General features: G+C 46.8%; 1 protein-coding gene across 4 annotated transcripts in view; it reads right to left on the bottom strand.

Moving 5' to 3' along the window:
* The window catches only part of LARGE1 (LARGE xylosyl- and glucuronyltransferase 1), a 521,069-nt gene that overhangs the window by 49,816 nt on the left and 449,470 nt on the right, over nt 1–21,783 (bottom strand). For all 4 annotated transcript variants that reach the window (XM_072844187.1, XM_072844185.1, XM_072844186.1 and 1 more), the window contains one exon: nt 5,224–5,379. In XM_072844187.1, the coding sequence (XP_072700288.1) occupies nt 5,224–5,379 (156 nt within the window). The remainder of the gene's footprint in view (nt 1–5,223; nt 5,380–21,783) is intronic.

Here is a 21,783-nt window from a genome sequence, read left to right as displayed (position 1 = left end):
TGTCCCATCAGCTACTGCCTATCTAAACCACAGATGGAGGCTGCTCTTCCAAACCAAACCATCTCGTCCTAGAGGAAGAACCCCAAACACAGAATCTAAAATGGGGGCTGCTTCTCCCATCGTAGCTTCACACTGGCTTCCTGAATTTACTTGTGTATTCTCTTCAGCAGGAGGGTCAGCCCAAAGGCCTCCCCTTCCTACCCAGAGTCTCTTAATTGGTGGGAAATCCACTTGGGATTGTGTGGCCCAGAGCTAAAGCGACAGCCCCTGGGATGCTTATAGACAGAGCTCTAAGCAACGCTGTAGCTCCCCTCTCTGGAGTTCTGCCTAGGAAAAATGTTAACAAAACCTGAAGACCATTCGTGGAACAACAGGTTTGGGCCCAATCTCAGATGGGTTCAGTATCGTGATCTGTGAAAAAATGCACCTCAGTGAACACTGTGTTCCTGGTGCTGAGTCCCATTTATGGTGATTTAACATAAAGTGTCCACGAAACACTGTGACAAAGGCATCACCGTCCCCATTTATCAGATGGTGACCCTCAGAGCACTCACATGACTTCTCTGAGTCACGTGTCTCCTGAATGAGTGATCTGTGATGACAGGGGAGCCCACCATCTTATCATCACCACCATCATCACCTCCCCGGTGAAGAAATAATAACCATCTTGTGCAACTGCTTATGCCCTCACATTGCCTTCGCCTGAATGTGCCCTGTTCCCATTCACCTCGGGTCTCCACTGCTCCCTCCTTCCCACTAGGTCCACCTTTCTTAGCCTTCAAATCCTCCCTCCTCCAGGGAGTCTCCTGTGATGCACCTGCTCTTCCTTACCGGTGAAATGCCCTTCTCTTGGGCTACTGAAGTGCCGTCTTGGTCTGGTGCTCCTCACACGGGAGGATGACCCCCGCTTGTCTGCATCCCTCACTGGAGCAGACTTTGATTTGCACCGCTCCCCTGGATCACTAGCCCTGCAGCTGGTGCCTGTTTGAAGGACTATCTGCCTGAGACACTGCTGTTGGAGACCTTTCCCCTCTAGGGCCTGCAGTCCTATGAAGAGGTTCCCAACATCATTTCTTTGACACTGCCACCCTCTGTGCGCTTGTCAAAGCTCTAACGACCTCACCCCCAGGGCTGGGAGCATTTAGCTTTGGCCCAGATCCAGGATCTTATGCTTTCCCTCTGGCTGTGTTTGCCTAACACTCGACATGCTGCAAAGGGCCAGAGGGTGGAACTCCCCCCAGGGACACAATGTTCGGGGACCCAAAGTTACAATTTGCTTGTCCCAGCCCCTCTCTGGGGGTGGGCTTGGCCAGAGGAACCTGGCTGCAGCAGGGCACAGGGACCTACCCTCTTGATTTGTGAGGGGGAGTTGTATCTGCCCCTGTCTTAGCACCCACAAAGCAACCCACCTGTTCTCTGATCCCTGCCGCTGCTGCCCTAGGTCAGAGCCCCATTGCCATCTCTTTGCCTGGGACGTAGCAATGGTCTAACTGGCCTCCCTGCCTCCAATCTGTCCTTCTCGTTGTATTCTCTACACGGAGTGATTTCTCTCAAATGTAAATCTGACCATGATTAAAGCCCTTTGGTGGCTCCTCACTGCTGACAGGGTCAGTCTAAACTAAGCAAAGCCAAGGCCCCTCCGGTCGGCTTCATTCCTTGTCACTCCTAACAGGTCTGTGCTCTAGGAAACTGACTACCAGCATATTCTCATTGGACTCCCTGCTTTTCCATCTGCTCTCCCCTCACCTGGTACTTCCTTTGTCTCTATTATTTGTTCAACCCGTTCAATAAATATTTGTTAAGTGCTTATGATGTGCTTGCTTCTCTGCTACAGGAAGGAGTCCCCAGAGGTGAACAGGACAGGCAAAGTCTCTAAGGGTCTTATATATTCTGCTCTTCTTTTCCGGGGGGGGGTGGGGAGGGATAGGAGACAATTACATGAACCAACTAATTGTGCATAGTAGTGTGTGCTCTGATAAAAAGAAAATGGGGCACATCACAGTGACTTATAGCATCACTGGATGCCCCTGTTAGGGGAGGGGGGCAAGTTTCTGAGGATGCTACCTCTGAGACAGGTGGGTGCTAAGGGGCAGGGTGTTCCAGGCAGAGGGGAAGCAAGCACAAAGGCCCTGCTTTAGGAATGGGACTGGAATGCAGAAGAAACAAAGGTGGTGGTTGTGGCTATTGCACAGTCAAGGGCAGAGTGTTTGGGACAACAGCTGTGGTGAGTGCTCAGGGAAGGCTGCCCTCTTGCTCATGGCCCCCCCTGGACCCAAGGTGACCATCCTCTTGGCATCTCTAACATTTGTTACATGACAAGCGATTTATGTATAGGGATGGAGTCAGCCTGTAAGTTCAACCTGGGTGGCCTGGCAGGGTGTCTGGCAGGTGGCTGGCACTGATGCATGCTTATTGAGCAAATAAATACAGTCAGATTAGGAGAAGGACCACCGATGACTTCCCCACTCTGATGACCCAGCAGGGGAAAGAGGTGCAAGTGGGTAGTTTATAAAGGGAGTCCCACTTTGTAAGATGCCCAACAGTGCACTTGGGGAGCACACTGATAGAACAATTAACTGGTGGCTTCATCCTGCCAAGGCTTTTTATTGAGTCTTTTCCATGTAGGAAAAAACAAAGGTGAGAGAACAGTTTTCATTTTAGTGTTTGAGGGAAAAAGTGCCGAATGGGCACTCAGATATTGATGATGATGGCAAATACTGATTTGAGTAGAGAGAGGATGGCAAAACCAGAAGAACACAGCATTTGTTGAAACCTCTAAAGTGCTTTCCAGACTCTGAGCCAGAGTTCAAGTGCTTAATGGTATTCTTTTCTCTACTGCCAGTGGTGGAGAAGGGCAGACACTGACAAAGGCATGGAAGGTGATGTGGAGAAGGCCCAGAGCTCAAGGGGACTCCACTGTGACCTGGGAGCAGATGCCAGAGGGCAGGGTGGCCGTGGGACCAGTCACCCTGGTAAAGGGCCAGGTGAGTGCGTCCTCCAGACCTTCCGTAGACACCATCCCCTGACGCTGGGAACTAAAGGAATTCTCCTGACATCCAAGATAAGAATATAAATAATAACGATAATAGTAATAAAAGGAAATTCTGACTCTTTCACCTGCTCACAACATCCTTCCACTCGGCCTTCTGCCCTTCTGATGCTCAGCATCTGCCGTTCTCCTCCCTGGGCTCCAGCCCCTGGGCACACTGGCCATCCTGCAGGTCTTCATGTTGGCTGTGGCCTGCCCCAGGGCCTTTGTACTAGCTACTCCCCCCGACCTGGAATGTACTTCCTTTGCTCTTCCACCTCTCTCCCCAGCTTTACTGAAATGGGGAGACGGCGTATTAACATAGCATATTAAATGGCAAATTAAAAAGTTAACATAATGAAAACAATTTGGAGTTTAGACGTGTTACGTTCATGCTACTTTCACTATAATCAAGGTAATACACATTATCCATCACCCCCAGAAGTTTCTTAGTTTTTTTGTGTGTGTGTTAAGAACACTTAACACATGAGATCCAACTTCTTAAAATGTTTAAGAGCACCACACCCTGTTAACTCCAAGCACCGTGCAGCATAGGAAATCTCTGGGACTTACTCCTGTTGTGTAACTCTAACTTTATACCCACTAAACACACCAGCTCCCCATAACCCCTCTCCCCTCCCCGGTAACCAGCATTCTGTTGTCTACATCTGTGCATTTACTATTTTAGATGTCTCACACATGGGGCATCATGCGGTATCTATTCTTCTGTGACTGGCTTCTTTCCTTAGCATAATAACATCTCCGTGGTTCACCCATGTTGTCACAAATGGTAAGATATCCTTATTTTTTAAGGTTGGACAATATCCTATTGTTCATACACATGGCGTTTTATCCATTCATCTGTGATGTCGATGGGCACTGGGCTGTTTTCACCTGTGGCCATCAAGAGTAATGCTGCAGTGACCACGGCAATGCACATACTGCCTCAGGATCCTGATTTCAATTCTTTTGGAAGCACACCAGAAGTGGGATGTTGGGTCATAGGGCAGGTCTCTCTGTAATTTCTTGAGGAACCTCCATACTGTTTTGCACAGCACCCACAGCATCGTATTACAGTGCACAGTGTTCCAACTTCTCTACATCTAACCATTTCTCATTATCTTTTGTTCTCTGGGAGCAAACATCTTTACAGGCGTGAGGGGGTATCTCACTGTGGCTTTGATTTGTATTTCCCTCATCCTTTGCTGTTCTATGGCTGGCTCTTTCTTGTCATTCAGGACTCAGATGGAACACCACTTTCTCAGAGAAGCTGCCCTCTGCCCCACCCCACCCTGGCCCCTGCAAACCAGTGGAGTAGCTCAGCTGCTCATTAATATGCCACCATGTAGCACCTGCCACTGGCTGATCATTTTTCCTGAACATTCATAGTTATCAAGTGTGTTTCCCCCATGAGAATATTAGCACCACAACAGCAGGGGACCATCGTCCTTTGTTTTACCTATGCATGCTCAGGGCTCAGAACAGGGAGGCCCTCAGGAAATGTTCACTGAATGAACAATCACTTCTATCTCTAATACTTAGGGTCAAGGAAAGAGAGAAAATATTTATTGAGCAGCTAACATATGGCAGATGCTGAGCCAGGTGCTCTAAATGCAATTCAAAACCCGCCTTTAAGTTTTACATCTCCTTTGGTGGTTGAGGAAACGGAAGCACAGAGAGGGTGAGTAACTTGCTGGGGGTCATGTACTTGGTAACTGGAAGGGATTAAAGCCAGCCCAGGTCAGCCTGACCCAGCATGCCCTGCCTTCTTCCATGACAGTGTGCGGCTTCCCCATTTCCTGCTCCCCAGAACTTCAAATCACTTCCAACCTTGCTCCTTGCTTGCTGTGAGCAACCTGCTGTGCCTCAATCTCTGCACTCAGATTGGGGGAAGAAAGAGGGTTTCTATGCACATCACATGAAGTATAAGGTAGGAAAAAATTATCAGCAGCGAAGACACAGGAAGATACAGGTGCTAGCTATGCCTGGAGCCTGTACCTAACGCTTTCTCCACCTACACTACCCCTAAAGGAACCAGTTAGTGCACCTCATCGGGGCTGAGCGTACCCCCTCTCTGCCTGCAGTGATGAGCATGGAGCAGGGGAGACGCTGGAGCACCAGTGTCCCCACCCCATCCCAATGGGACCAGGGGCAAGGGTGCGGCTCGTCCATCCAGGGCCCCACGAGCCTCTTACGTTTTCGCTGTTGACGTCTGCTTCGCTGGGGCAGCCAAAGAGTTCTCGCCTCAGGAGGTTTCCATCGTACTCCAGGAAGGTCAGATAGAGGTTGCGGAAAAACTCCACATGCTTGTTCTTCACCCGCAGCTTCTTGGGGGAGTTCCAGTGAATGACCTGGGGGGGTGACAAGGAGGTAGGCAGGTGGCATGGGCCTAAGCACTATTGGGGGGGGGGCCTGTCCATTCACTCGCTCACTCATTCATTCACCATTTACAACTGAGGGGTGAAGAGGAAGGGCGCTGAGGCCACATGGCCCGGGTTCCAATCCTGCCTCTGCTCTTGGGCAAGTGACTTACTGTCTGTGCCTCAGTTTCCTTGTCTGTGAACTGGGGAAAGCAAAAGTTCCTGCTTGTGCCAGCTTTTAAGCTTCTGTCTCTCAGCTCCAAGCCTCCTGATGCTGAGGTGGGGACTCTGAAAACCCTACTGCTACCTTGCCAGCCGCCTCCTGCTGGGTGCTGCCAGATAGACTGGGAGTCTGGGGGAGGAGAAAGGAAGGTGGCCTTCCTGTTGCTTCCTGTCCCTGCAAGCATCACCCTACCTCCGTTCTTCAAGGCAGCAGTGACACTTCCTTCGTTTAGCAGCAGCTAGAAGCATTTTGCAGCTTTTCCAGCATGCAGCATGCACCTCCTGGTCTGCCTCAGAGCTGCCTACAGCCCCCAGCCCAGGTCTGGGAGCCAGCCCCATGTAATGATTCCTACCTCCCCTCTGTTCCTTCAGCGCCAGGGGCAGTAACTCTTTCCTGCTATTTCCTATTTTTGCTTTTTTAGTTACCAAATCAACACTTTATGTCTAAGTTGCTATTTTTAAAGATTAAATTCTCTGTTTGAATAATGGGGATGCTTTCTGCCTCCAGCCAGGGCCGACGGATACACTGTATCATATAGCTGCCGTGAAAAATCAACTCGTCAATACCCGTAATGCAGGCAAGGAGTGTCTGGCACAAGGTGAGCACCCCAGAAAGGCCTGCGAGGATGTGCCTGGGGTGCACTGGGTTGAGAGAGGCACAGCCACCTCTGTTGACGGTGCTTGCCCTTGCTTGGCTGGTGGTTGGCCAGAGATGTGTCTACAAACAGAGCGTAGAATGTGATTCGTGAAGAGAGGGTCAATGGGAACCAGAGTTATGAATAGGTAGCTCAATGCCTGTGCTGGGGCTTGAACGATGAACCAGAGCTCCCCAGGAGGCAGAGGCCAGCATGGAGGGGACGGTGGTGGCACAGTGCCGGCAGAGGGAAGACCCGTGGGACAATACAAAGTCAGGTGCTGCGGCCGGAGTGCAGGTGCTGGGTGGGAGATGAGGCCAAAAGTGTGAGCAGGGTGCGGGGAGAGCCCAGCCCCATGCAGGCCATGGTCAGAACTCAGCTGTGGCACTGGGGACCTCACTGAGGGGGAAATCACTAACCCTGGGTTTGAGTATGATGCTCTGATCATAACAGACAAGACAGGAATGCAGGCTGCGAGGGCCAGAAGAGCAGCCAGCAGGGACAGCTCGTGCCCTGGGCGGGGGAGCTGGCTGGGCAGGGGCCGGGCGGGAGCACCCTTTGCCATCAGCTTTATAATCACGGTCTTCTTTTAATCCTCATGGTGCCCTGCATGAGGAATGCAATCTTAGAGATGAAGAACCTGGAGAAGTGACTTGCCCAAGGCCACAAACTTGGTAAACATGGGAACCGGGATTCAAAATTAAGTCTGAATAAACCTGATTCCAAAGCCCATGTTCTTCTGTCCACACGGGGAGAACAGGAGAAGCCAGGTTTTAAAAACTTCCCTGCTCATGCCTTGTCACGTTACAGAAGATATGAATGCACTCTCCCCTTTCCCCCACTTGCCGCCTGTGGTGGGGGGACCAGCATAGCTGACGGTGACACAGAGGAAGGAATGGGGTGTCCAGAGCTCGGTTCCTCCCTAGTTCCCTCCTTTAGCCACATTCTGTCTGCAGGAGCCTGAACAGAGCCAGCATTCAGAGTAGAGAGTGGGGCCCTCTCAGTGTCTCCTGGATGTACGGCAGCCACAGCCCTCGACGCTGGCTTGGTAAATGCTGGTCTGCAAGACCAAGTCCCTCTTCTCATGGCAACAACGGGAAACCCACTGAGTACAAACCATACCTGCCACAGCCTCCCAAGACCAGGATGGTGTAAGGGCAGAGCAAGAACCGGGGACGTCAGGCCAGCCTAGGTGTGAATCTCAGCTATGCTCTATGCTCTTCACTAACTGTGTCCTTGGGCAGCTCGTTTTATTCCTTGGGGCTTCAGTTTCTTCATGTGTAAGGTGGGAACCAGTAAACCCAACTCCCCAAAGGAGTTAAGAGGTTTAAAACAAACGCCTAGCCCAGTGCCTGCAAGCCAGGATGGCCCCATATTCTGTGGGTTCTCTTCTCCCCTCAAACATGATGGCAGCAGCCTGCCTACCAGCATTCTGCATCCTCTTTCTCCGAACCCTGCCAGCATGAAGTCCACCGGAGCAATAAGCAAGGAAGCGGGTTAAGCATTCAGGATGGTGCAGAAGGGCCAGCAGACCGTCCCTGGAATGACGCCACTTGGCGGCGCCTGCATTTCAGGGAAGGAAGAGCATGCAGGATGTGTTCTCTTCCTGTGCCTTTTGAAGGATGTGAGAAGGAAGGAGAGGGAAGATTCTCCCCTGAGAATACACCAATTCGGGCATGAGAAGGTCCTGGGCCACGCATTAAAATAATTGCATGCAAGCTGGTGTCACTCACACCCTGTGGGGATCATGTCTTTACTGCAAGAGACTTTGGTGCTTGCCAAGTGCTGAGCGAGCAGGAAGGCTGATGGATGTGCAACTGACTCAGGAAACATGAAGTTCCTCAACAGGGAGAAACTTACAGGAAGTAAAAATAAGGGCTAGCCTCTGGGTCCCCAGACAAACAAATCTTTACTCCTTGTGCACAAATCTGCCAGGGACTTTGGAGACACTGTGTCATTAAATCCCCCAGATAAAGCCCATTTGGATCCCACTGTCCTTTTTACAAAGATGGTACCAGGCTTGTCTGTAACTCACAGCTGGTAAGGGGCAGAGCTGAGACATGAAGCCGGTGCTACACCTGAAGTCCCAGGTTCCTTACTGCTGTCGTGCACGGCATCAATGGGCTGAATGCTTTGCAGATGAGGGCAGTGAGGCTTACAGAGGAGCTGGCTTACCTAAGATCTCACGGGGTGTTTGGACAGGGGCAAGACTATGATGAGGACCCAAGTCTCCAGGTAGCCCCGACCCCTTCCAGGCCACCTCTTATCCCACCATGTCTTGTTCTGCTCTGTGCCTGGACAGTGCTCTGGGTCTGTCTATTGCCTCCAGGTAGATACTGCTACCTGGTGTTCTACAGAAAGCAGCAAAGGTTGAACGAAGGAAGGGGGAGAAGATGATGTGGTTGCTGGCAGGTCAAGGGGGTTCTGGAAAACCCTTTGCAACTTGGCGACCCAGCAACAGGGAAGCCTACTCAAAGGCTCACTCCGACCGAGATCCTGGTGCTTGCTGAGTGCTAAGCCAGCAAGAAGGCTGAGGGATGTGCGTCTGGCTCAAAAAATTTTAGTCTCTCACCAGGGAGAAACTTAATGTATATTCAGATGTGCCTTTTTCTCCTTAGCAGGACACAGCATACTCCACTCCCCTGTGCTAGGCTCTAGAGAAGTAAATAATAGCTATGTTTATCTAATACCCGCTATACACTAGACGTGGTTGGTGTGCGTGCATGTGATGTTTTCAATGCAATCCTCAAAACAACGTGGTATCCCCATTTTACAGACAATAATGCTGAAGCCGATCCTAATGCAGGGTCACCCAACTAGTAAGTAACCAGTCCTAATACAAAATCAGGTCTGTCTTGCTCCCTCATCTTTTTCTTTCTACCACATCATTCATTCATTCAGTAAATATTACAATGAGCACTGACCGCGTGCCAGGCACTGATAGGGGCCGTGAATGCAAAGATGGACAGGGGATCACGACTCTCTTTCTGGAACTTACAACTGAGAGAGAGCAGGACATTAAGTTAACCATCCATTTTAAATTACAGGTGTGCTACGTGGTCTTATGGAGATGTTAAAAGAGAGACTGTTAGTGATGGTTGCTGGGCAGGGCCACCTGAATATAAAGAGACCAAGGCCCAGAGGGAGAAAGACCAAGGCCCAGACCTGCCCAGAGTCACACAGCAAAAAAGGGAGAAGTCATGCCCAGGTTCTGTCTCCTGAGGCACTGTTCCTTCCATTAAACCATATGCCTGCTTTGGAAAATCCAACTCAGGATTAGTATTGCTGATAATTTTGATCAGGGCATATCTGACTACTGAGAAATGTCATTTCCTGGTCCCTTGAGGGACCATCATTGCTGGCTTGGGGGCAGCAAGCCGGTGGTGTAGATGACATTTGCTGACAAGCTTTCACACACGAGATGGGAGTGACAATGGAGAATGTGTCCTGAAATAGATTTTTGCAAAGAGCTGGTAAATGTGTATGAGTCTACCAAGGCTTGTGGTGGAAACTATCATAACTTACTCTACTTGCTGAGGCACATTAGCATGGCAATAGTAATTACTATCAGCAGCTAGCATATACAAGATGTTTCCTATGTGCCAAGCACTCCTCTCAATACTTTGCTGTCATAGCTCATTTAACACATTCATTTAAGAGTAGAGGTGATAGTCTCCTTATCCCATCTTACAGGTGGGGAAAGTCCACTAAATTGCCCTAAGTTACATGGCTAGGAAGTGAGAGAGTCAGGATTTGAATCCAAAGAGACAGAGATACTTGGGATCTCTCTCTCATTTCTCTCATGTCTGTAATCATTAAATGACTCTGATCACAGCAATGAATGAAATTTATAGGAGAATTATTGGATCATAAAAGAATCCTACTTTCCCCTTCTAAGCACAGGGACCTCACTCATCTCTGGGATCCTGAGGCTGAGGATGGTTTAGGACTTCTCAGGTACAGGGGCTGAACCTCCATCTTGGCAGGAAGCAGAGAAGGAGGCATCCAGGTTGCATGCCAGGTGGGCTGCAGAAGCTGCCAGGCACCAGGGGCCCCATGGGTGTGATCTGATTTGGATCTGAAATGTCTGTGAAGGCTGAGTATGTGTGCAGACTTGGGAGTCAGCAGGCAGTGAGCCAGAGAAATTGACAGAAATTGATTACTGTTCAGGAAACTTAAACATCATCTGGGAAGACAGCAGAAGTCAACTTGATTAAAGGAGAAACACGAGACTCTATCGCCCATCAAGGAAAAAGCATTTCAAAGGTAGAAGCAAGACCTCGGTACAAGGACAAGGCTATGGAAAGAGCTCAGTCAAAAATTCAGCTTCTGAAGCACTCACAACCCAGAGGGTTCCTAAAAGTAACTTACGGTGCCCAAAATGCTAAGACATCAGAGCCTGTGTGCAAGTGCCAGGTGAACAAGAACTTGGGCTATGTATCTTCCAAGTTATGGGAATGAGGGGTAATCTGGAAAACGGGTCTCTGTCTCAAGACCTTCCTTGATTTTCTACGACCTTCCTTAGCCTGGTAGTTAAGCCTGTTGCAAACTGACTCCTGCTTACAATTTCTTTTCTATGTCCAGGCTGGAGGAACTTCCTAGTATTTCTTGAACCTGTCTTTCATGACGTGTGTCTTTGCATATGCTCTATCCCCCTCCCCAGAATATCCTTCTTCTCTACCATGTGAATGCCTGCTTGACCTCCATGGCGGAGCTCAAATACATGTCTCTTCTGTAAATCTCTGCCTGACCGCTTGTGGCAGACGGTTCCCTCCTAGTAGGTCTGTCCCTCTACCCCATTCTTCATTCCTGACAGAACACTAACTTTATAGTTGTAATTCCCAGCATCTGTGAATGGATCCTGATCCATTTAAGGTCTAAGCTAATCATGATGACCCTATGCTCTGATTGCCCAGACCCCCTTGCAGCTAGGTTGGCCATATGATTCAGGATTGCCCAAAAAGATACATGAGGAAGCATGTATTTGATTTCCTAATAATAAGGTTCAGAGAAGGTGCCATTCTGCTCACATCCCACTCACCTTTTTGTTGTGAACACAGATGTGATGACTGGAACCATGACAGCTATCCTATGACTATGAGAAAGTCAACATCCTGCTGTCTAGAAGCCAATGTCTATAGCTACTCAGAATTCTTAGCTAAGAAATTAAACTCCTCTATTTTAAGCCTCTGCAAACTAAGTTTTCTGATTCTCACTGTAAGCTTTCCTATGTAACACCGGGGCAGTTGCTGGGCCCTTCCTCAGTGCTCTATAGACTCTTGCACTTAACTCTGTAGAGAACTCACTGCACACTCTTGTAATTATTTATTTACAAGCCTGCACCTGGCAGCACTGGGATGTGAATTTCTGGGCTGGCAGGGAGCATGACTTATTACTCTTCCTGAGTGCCATAGTGTCTGGCAGGTAGTTAGTATTCAATAGCTGCCCTTTGCTTCAAGAATGGAAATCATGATGATGACATTCTCTATAATCCTCACATTCTGTCTGTCTACAGCAAATCATTTATAAAAGCCCTATTAATGTGGACTTTAGGATGGGGAAATATATTCCCCCTTTCTTTGTGTAAGGGCCAAACAGCTTGTCATTTTCTCTTGAAAGAGTTTAAGCTCCCTCTGTTCTTACCCTTGTTTGGTATTTCAAGGAGGAGGACAACAGTCTCACAAGTCCCTTTCCTTGTCATCCTCAGGATTACGATGCACAGGAGAAAGGGACAAGCAGACAGATCTGCAGGCCAGTCACAGCTCCAGCTCCTATCAGCTGGTGGCCCGCACTAAGTTGCCTGGTCTCACGGAGACAGTCCCTCACCCGCAAAAGGGATGTCACAGCAACCACCTTGTAGTTGGTGGTCCAGCCCAGGACTGATGGATGCATGCACAAGAAGGTATACTGAAGGTGCTCATCAAATTACAGAAGAAATTGAGGTTCTGAGTTCACAAAACAGCCACCTTGCCAACTGAGGAGGCAGGGTGAACACAGAGTCTCTATGTCGGAAAGAGGAATGAGAAACAAGACTTGAAACAAGGGACTACAGATGGTCACAGCCTGAGGCAGAAGGGCAGGATGAAGCCCAGAGATGAAGCCAGGGGCTATCCAGTAAGGTAGTAAGGCCCACGCTTCTAGTCAAGTTCAAAATACTGAGCAGATACTAAAGAGGGCTGCTAGGCACAGAAGCAAAGCAAATTTACCCCTGCTTCCTCTTGGCTCTGTCACCTAAACCACTTGATGTAAATGAACCTCTATTTTCTAATCTGATACAAGGAAATAATACTGCCTGCTTCCGAGGATCAATGAGACAAGAAATGTAAAGGCATCTGCTGCAGAGCCTGGAGCAGACTGGCGCTCAGTTCATGAGAGGTGGACAATCTAAAGTGACACCATCCCCTATACCTATTTAAAGCCCAGACTGCTGACTCCCTGAATGTAAGGCCTGTTTTTGTCCAGCTTTGCACACATCGTGACAGGCTTGGTCAATGTTTGCTCACTGCCCGTGGAATCCACTCCGCTTCTTCTATTGCCCCGCTAATTGTGGAAGATTCTATTCCAGCTCTCATCCTCCTCCTTTCTCACCCCTAACCACTACCCGGAGTGGCTATTAAATAACAACAGTGGGTTTGAAACTCAGAGTCCAAGCCACAAAGGCTCTGGTGACTCTTTGTCTCCTTTTACACAGCTTCTTATTGCTTCTTGGTTTTTACAAGTCCCAGAAAGAAAAGAAAAAATTCTTCCCAGACAAAAGTGCATCATTCATTCCTCAGGAAGGGGGCAGAGGACAGACCAGACTCAGTGATTACTTAGCATCCTCATCTGGAAAAGGAAGGCACAAGGCCTGTCCTGTATCCTACCATTTCTTGTTCTGCGATCTGTAACCGTTCTTATTTTTTCCCCTGCCTGAGGATGGGGAGGTTGGAGAGGACAAATGACCATAGGAAAATAGATATTCTTGATAATACTCAGGGCTGGGAGAGTCATGCATCCATGAGGAGATCTGGCTATAGTCTCTCATGGCCATCACGTTCCATATTTTCAGTTCCTTTATGTATGTATGTATGTATGTATGTATGTATGTATGTATGTATTTATTTATTTTGCTATAAAATGGGGTTAACGATCTGTTTGAACTGGATTTTGATATGTGTGGAGAATTTCTGGCAGGCCCAATTGCAGGAAATGGCAAAGCACTACAAACAGCCTAAGAATCCTCAACGAGTGTTGTCTTCATGTGGCTCCTCTGCAGACAACCAACTTAAGACTTGCAGATGTAACTGGCCTTGTACTCCCCCTCTCTCTATGGGATTAATTACTAAGACTTTACTCACATTTCACAGAAGCCCCACAGTGTCCCTCTGGGGAGTATCTCTACTGATCTGGGGACAGAGAGGATAGAGGGAAGCAGATTCCACCTCTAGGGATGATACAGAATCTTTAGCTGAGGGAATCTCCCAAGGTTGGTTGAGGAGCAGCTGGGTTTGTAGTCCAGTGGGATTTTGCCAATTTGGTGGAATCATCAGTAATGCCCCGAAGGGTGGGCACCATATGAATCACTGCTCTGGGAAAGGCAGCTGGCTTCCTGGTTCCCAGCTGACACCTTCAGTGGTGGCCCCTATCTTTTTTCTGAATGTCCTGCATCATCCCCTCGCAGACCCAGACATGGCCTTCTTCCCATGATTCTCATGGGGCTATGGGTCATGCCTGGTCCATCAGAAGCAGGGGCATGTGACTCAGGTTGACCAATGAGTCATTTCTGACCATTCCTAAGAACACAAAGATGGGTTCAGATGTGGACATGTGTCTTAAGAAGGGTCAACAGAATCATTTAGCTGAGTCACTGAAAGAAAGAGGGTCTTCTTTCTCTAACTGGGATCATGAGCACTAGTCACTTTTAGATTACTTGCTTTGACTTCTTCATAGCATGTTGGACCACCTGGAATGACCAATTTGACCATTTGTTTTCTTGTTCAGTGTCTACAGTCTGCCCTAGAATATAAGCTCATGGAGAGCAAGGCCTGTGCAATCTTACACACTACTGTATAACCAGTGCTCAGAGCAGTGCCTGCCCTACAGCCCACATGTAATACATATTTGTTGAATAACTAAGTCCTGTGTACTTATGGCCTGGGGAACTACTAAAAGTCACCCTGCTGTAACAGAGGCAGCATGGGAAAGATGGAGAAAAAGGAGAGAGTGAGCTGATGTGTCATTTGAGCACCCATATCTGTGTCAACACAGAGGGCAGTGTATCTCACATTTTGATGGGTTTCAATGTTCCTGGGTGAGTGTTCCATCAATTTCAATATCTATTTTTAGCTCATTTAATAGTATCTAATAATATCAATCTTTAAATAAAATATTCCTCACAAAATGAACAAATGGCTTGGAGCACCTGGGTGGCTTGAGTGTTTGCCTTTGGCTCAGGTTGTGATCATGGGGTCCTGGGATCGAGTCCCGCATCGGGCTCCCTGCAGGGAGCCTGCTTCTCCCTCTGCCTGTGTCTCTGCCTCTCTCTCTGTGTCTCTCATGAGTAAATACATAAAATCTTAAAAAAAGAGCCTTGCATGGTAACCCAAAGTATAATATAAATATAAGTGAGTCTACGTGGATATAAATAAATTATGTAATATATAAATACAAATAAATGGGGGAGAGAAGCAGATCTCCTCACAGAAGAGCTCTCATATGTTTTTTTTTTTTAAGAGCTCTCATATGTAGATTCTGCTCCTCATTAGGAAGTAGAACTTAATCTCCCCCTTTCCAGTGTGTGGTGGGTACAGTGACACCCTTCTGAAAAATGCAGCATGAAAGGGGAATACAGTCACTTTGCAGTGGAGAATCCTGGCAAAGACTGCCCTGACCAGGTACAGACAGTTAGGGTCCCTAGTGATGCCATGTGTGAAAATCAGGTCCTTCCTGATACAATGTGATGCCCTTGGGGATGGATACCCTTTGCCTCTGTGATACTCTCTCCAAAAACCCATAGCCTCAGTCTAATCATGAGAAAAATACAGGGGACAAACCAAGCCTGAGGGATATTTCATGAAGTACCTGACCAGAACACCTCACAATGGTCAAGGTCAGTCATGAAAAACATGGAAAGACTGAAAAAGCATTGGGGGCCAGAGGAGACCAACAGAAACACCAGTGAAAGATGCCTAAAGCCTGTGGAGATAAGTGAAGCGCAATCTACCAATGTGGGTTTGTCAGTCTGGAGAGTTCACCATTACCATGTAAGATGTTAACAGTAGGGGAAATGGACACCAAATGCGGAGCGGCTGGAGTGGGGGCAGTATGGGAGTCTCAGCACTACTTTTACAACCTTTTCTGTAAATCTAAAACTTCTTCCAAGTAAGTAGGTATTAAAAACTTGTCCTACAAGGCAATGGACTGATTGTGAACACCAGTAAGACAGGCTCAGGTGGCCAGCAGGAAAACAGCCGAGCTGATGCTCTGTTTCCAATATGAGTCTTAGCTAAGTTCCCAAGAACAGAAATGGCTACCTAATTAGATCTGACAAGAAGCTGGCAAAAAAAAATATTTTTTTGTTTTAGATTCAAATATGGATTTACAACCACTATCATTAAGGAAGAACTTCACCCCAAGTGTGTATAATGCCTGAAGATACTACTTAATGTTACAAGGATGCATGATTGGCAAGACACTTAAACACAAAGCATCCAGGATAAGAAAACAAGACTCTGTAATTTTTTAAATTATTTTTTTCTCTGTAATTTTTTGATGAGGTATAAAGTCTTGTGAAACTCTGTGTAGAACTTTACAACGTTCCACTAACCCCCATGAAGAGAGTTTAGTGGTCCCTTTGGGGATTTCATATGTAAAACGAAAGATAATAAAATCCAATAAGGAAAACACTTGCTTTTCCTGCCCTGGCAAAAATCACAGAAAAAGCACACAAGACAGTAACAAATGAAGTAAATTCCTTTGTCAGCAAATATAGTTGGGCAGAGTCACAAATATAAGTGCAGCTGGCCTGAAGATCCTAGTATGAAGACAAATTACATGGGAGATTTGCTACAGAGTTAAATCAAAGCACAGAGGATCCTGATGTGTGTCAGCTTATGCTATTTGCAAGATTTGGTTTAGATAATGAAATACCAAAAGAACAACTTTTCAGTGAGCACTAAAGGAAAGATGTCCTCGACAAATTATAATCTGAACAGTAAATTCCTACTTCAGTGATGACAATGGTTTTATGGAAAGTGCATGTATGAAAGGTAGAGCTGTTTATTTTTATTTTTTTAATATATTTTTTTAAATTTTTGTTTATTTATGATAGTCACAGAGAGAGAGAGAGAGAGAGAGAGAGAGAGAGAGAGAGGCAGAGACACAGGCAGAAGGAGAAGCAGGCTCCATGCACCGGGAGCCCGACGTGGGATTTGATCCTGGGTCTCCAGGATCGCGCCCTGGGCCAAAGGCAGGCACTAAACCGCTGCGCCACCCAGGGATCCCAGGTAGAGCTGTTTAATTGGAATAATGAAAGGATTCCAAGTGAGTTCACAAAGTGATACTGAATTTCTTTACTTCATTATTGAAGGAAAGTTTGCAACAAAGCCTTGAAGCCAGGGCAGACAAGTACTACTGGATGTCACTAATTTGGTTACTTTTATAAAGGTGAGGCTGAGAATATCATAGAACTTTTATAACACTTTGAAATGACATGAAGAATGACAATGGAAATCTTTTGTACAATATAGAGCTTTGCTAGTTACCTCATGGCAAAGGCCTTATAATAGCATATGTAAAGATGATTTATGCGTTTGTTTTTACAAAAAATGGTTATCAGTGGTATGCTAGCTCATACCTTTGAAAAAAAAAGTACGCAACTGTAATCTGACCCTTCAATGTCAAGGTAATGAATGGGGTAGTAACTACTTTTAGAAAGAACTTGTGATATAGAGCTTTTAGAAAACAGATGTTTGAAATTGTTTCTGTTGTTACAGGATTTTGAGGTAAAAAATGCTGTGCTACCTAACAAAACCCTCATTTCTACATACTTCAATGGCCTGGTGTCCACAACCAGCAAATATTGCTTAATTGGGCCTTCCCTCTCTCAAAATCCTTTTCATAAGAGAGGCCAGATTATCCAGGAAAGTGCTTCTTACAGTGGGCTTTTAAGGAACCTGTCCCATAAGGTATTCCATGGTCAAGTGGTCTGTTCTGTAGAAATGCCATGGATCAACCAAACCCATCAGGATTCCTTGCTGCAGGACTTCGTAATATGCCATTTTGTATATACGGTATACAGAACTCCCCTCCACACCCCTCCCCAGGTCCTCGCTGTTTAAAGAAATCCCATTAACAATTCTTAGAACTCTTTGGGTACATAATCCAAAGAGTGCTATGCTACTGTAGGGCAGATTTTCCAGAGGCAGCACCTTGCTTCTAGGAATTTTGTTGATGTTTCTGGGAATAATTGCATCTGAACTTCATCAGTTATGTATAACAAAGCCAGTGATGGATAACTTAAATCACTAATACCCAAAGGGGTTAAGTTCTGAAAATTTAGCTAATGAGCAAAGAATAGGTGAGTGTTGAAGACAAAAGACCTAAAGCTTAAATTATCCAAAGTTCCCCGTGCTGAGCATGCCCTTCTCCAGCACACTATCAGGGCACCAGAGGACGTGCCCCAAACCAGCAGTTAACCTCGGGAGACCCCTTCCTCTCTTCAGGGCCCTCTGTCCTGTCTGTGAAAGGAGGGCAGTGGAATGCATGAGGAAGAAGATCCCTCGTTTACATGTTTTGCCCAGCAGCTGGCCGAAAATTACTGAGAGAGTGGGAGCATCACTAATTATTAATTACTGGCAATAGGGTATATGAGGCTTACTCCATGTCTCCCAGCCCCGTGCTAACTGCCTTACGCACCTGTGCCTCTTCTAATCTTTACATCTCCGTAAAGTGCCGATTATTTCTCTACTTTCTCATGCGAGGACACTGGTGAGGGAGGTTGAGAAACCCAATGACAGGCCTCCAGTCTGGCCCCCAGTGGGTGCTCTGAGTGTCTGCTGGGTGCACGAGTGACTCCAAAGCATGAGCCACCAACTGACAGTGCCAAATGCCAGGCCCCTTGAACAGGCACCAGCCACCTCCTATTTGATCCCGAGACCCCTCAAGTGTACCAGCCACAGTGATGACCAGAGACAATAAAGCACTTAGAGCCCTTGGACTTGAGTCACAGGATGAAATTAAACAGGCCTCAAATAAAGAGGGGTCTGGGTGGGAGGTGGTGATTGTAGATCTTAGATCTTCTCCCCCAAAACAAGTGTTTTTTTCTTCCTGATCCATCCTAATCCTCTGAAATCAACCTTACCATTCATCATTCTTATTACCCTCTCTCTGGTTTCCCCAGCCTCATTTTTCATGGTAGTCTGCTCAGCTATGGCACGCTCGATATGCTAATGCCAGGCGGCCCCTCATCTTCCTCAAAAGATGTGAAAACTGACACCTCTCTAAGTATTATAAAATGTTTTAAAACTTGAATTATGTGCTACTCCTTTTATGCAAATGGTACAGATTGCCTCTAGGAACATACATCATTTCTCCATATGGATGGCACGTTTTCTCTTGGTTTTTCTCTTTCTTAGGATTTTTCTTTTAAGTGTACTCAGCTCCTATTTTATGAATGGGTGGCAATCAAAAATCCAACCTCTGAGTCTGTTGCTTAAAATTCAAACGTTCTTTCAAGGAGACAATGTTATACTAAGAGCCTCTGCTCCGGGGTTAGCCCTCCAAAAGCCATTTAATACAAAGAGGACTCACACAGAATAATCCTATAGAAGCATTATCTCACATCAAATGTTTTCCTGGGAAAATATATGAAGTTGAGAACATATCCCTGTGTCAGAGGAAAGGGCTCTGGAGTCAGGGTCAGGCTGATACGAGTTTAAACCTCAGCTCAGTCCTATTTTGCTGTGTGATTCTGGGCAAGCAAGTGACTTAATCCACATGATCCTTCATTTTCTAATGTATAAAACAGATTAATATTCACCCTGTGAGACTTTTGCAAAGATTAAGTGATACCGCACTTAGCACACACACCATTCCCACTCAATCTGCCTGAAAACCCCCATGGCATCCTTTGAAGTCTTGGCCACAGCTTGCTTCCTGTCAATCCCCAAAAGGGATCAGTGCATTCTGGGCAGATGTCTTTGGAACCCTGTGTGGTTCCCTGCTGCCTGCCTACCAGCACCAGGTTTGTTGTTCCTGACTCACATGTGGGGTTCTGCTCCTTCCCATTCTCCGGAGACACACACAGAGAAGGAAGCGTGGTTTCAACAGGACTGGGAAGAGGGGGGCAAGGGTATTTGGGGGCTGAGGAATGATGTCAGGGCAGAAGACAAGGAAGGAAGAGACTTGATATGAAGACTGAGCTCAGGCCTCCTAGAGAATCCCTCAAGACACAGAGTGTATCACACTGTCCCCAGTGGGGCCTCCCTGAGTTCTTGTGGGCTCCTTCCTTCCATCGCAACATGCAGCACCTGTCCTGGAATTCTCTAATGGTTGCCTCTCACTAGACTGTGACCTTCCTAAGAGCAGACACCATGGCTCAGCCCTGGGGCTCCAGGAGCTCATACAGATCCGAAGACTGGACCCTTTGCTTGCCAATTCCTGACCACCACCCACTGTTTCCGGCCAGGGCTTCCTTCTCTAAAAGCCGAGTGAAGACTCAAGGACTAGAACACAACTTCCTGGTGTCTCTCCCCTTGTCCCTTCTCCAAGCCGGCACAAGGCCCTTTGCTCATCTCTGAAGAATTTGTGCTCCTGGTGAAAGAATAAAAAGATGCTCCTTTGGGTTCTTCTCTTTTTATTTAAGATTCAGCCAGGGAAGGCTGAGTCATCAAGCTTTAGGACTGAAAGATAAAAAATGAAGGTCTTTGAAACAAAAAGACCGAGGTAAAGTCAAGTGTGTTTCTATGAGCACTCATGGGGCCTGGTGGAGAACAGGGTTGAAAATCATGGCCTCCATTTCATTAAAAATGTAACTGAGACTGGGAGAAGGTAAGCGGTTTATACAAGTCCTTCAGCTGGTAAGAGGCAGGACTGTCATTAGAATTGACAGGATTGCTTGGCTCCCAAAGCCTATATACTTCTTTCCCCTTATTTCCCCCCTTAGTTGTTCTCTTAACCAATCTTTGCTTAGCATAAAGTTCTCTGCTGACACCCAGGGCAGGCTGGATGCCCAAGGCTAGTAAGATTGTCTCTGGTAGAGCTTTATGCTTACCAAGAGTGAGTTGTGTGTTATCAAGTGTGCTTCTATGCTGTTTGTATTTCTGATGCAATTGGAAATGTAATCAAATATTCTTTGAATTAGGTGAATGCAAAAAGAGAGTTGTTATTTCCATGAAAGGCCAAGGCAAAGCTTTGGAACGACTGATAAAAAAGAAGTCCCTTTAAAAAAAAATGGCTGTCAGACTAGGTGTGGGTGAGAGACTATAAAGGAATGGGAAAATGCAAAATCCAGGACTGTCCTCCACCTGCTTTGTCAGAGTCCTTATATTCTTGCTCCCCCTTCAAGGAAAGGAATCAGGAGAACCAAAGAAGATGGATAACAAGGTGTCCATGCAAGATAAATACAGTGCAATAGCAGACAAAGACAAAAACAAAAACAAAAAGAAAAATCTGGCCTTGGTTGAAGAGATAAGCAAATCAAAGTTAACCTATTTTTAGGATTCTTGCCTGGACCGACATTTTTCAGTCAGCTGACCCAGTGCCGGTGGCTTGTGTGACCCACAGGTGGGGCTTCTTAGGTGGGCTACCCTTTGGAGCATGAGTGTGAGCTGATGAAGGGCAGGGTTCAGGATTCATCTGTATATTCCCCATGGAGAACATGGGAACCAGAAATAGGAGGTCCTTCTTAACCGTTGAATATGATGGAGGACATAAAGGATGGGAGAAGGAAGAAGAAAGAAAATGAAGAAGATGCACCTTTACCTGGACTCTGAGGCCCAGGTTGGCCTGGAGGGACACACACACACACACACACACACACACACACACACACACACACCCCTTGTTATTGAACCGGGCCCTCAGGCTCCATGGCAACGTCCAGACCCTGATGTGCCCCAAGGGTGGAACCTAGACTTGTCAGCTCTCCTTCATCCCTTAACTCTCTCCCCATGTTTATATGTTGGTATATTTAAGGATTCTAAGATTTTGTTAGACAAGATCTTAGTGGGTAAAATGACATTCAGATTCTTTTTTAGGTTTATCTTGAGAGAGAGGAGTTACTTGCTTTGACTCTGTCTTCCTGGTTTTCCTATTTGAAAGTCCTCTACTTAAACATAGAATAGGCTGCCAAAAAGAGTTCACAAGTTACTTTGTTTGACAGGTTCAAAGTGACAATACTTAACCAATCATTGAGCAACGTCAAAGTGGTGTAGCCACCTGCTACATTAACATCTAAGCTCTAGGTGACCAGTGACTTTGTTTTGTCTCCCATTGCATCACTAGGGCCTGTAACAGTGCCTGGCATACAGTAACTACCCAGTAAATGCATGAATGCATT

The sequence above is a fragment of the Canis lupus genome, chromosome 11 (genome assembly GCF_048164855.1).
Source record: "Canis lupus baileyi chromosome 11, mCanLup2.hap1, whole genome shotgun sequence".
Classification (NCBI taxonomy): domain Eukaryota; kingdom Metazoa; phylum Chordata; class Mammalia; order Carnivora; family Canidae; genus Canis; species Canis lupus.
The sequence above is the reverse complement of the archived record's forward strand: the minus strand, read 5'-3'. Positions and strand labels throughout refer to the sequence as shown.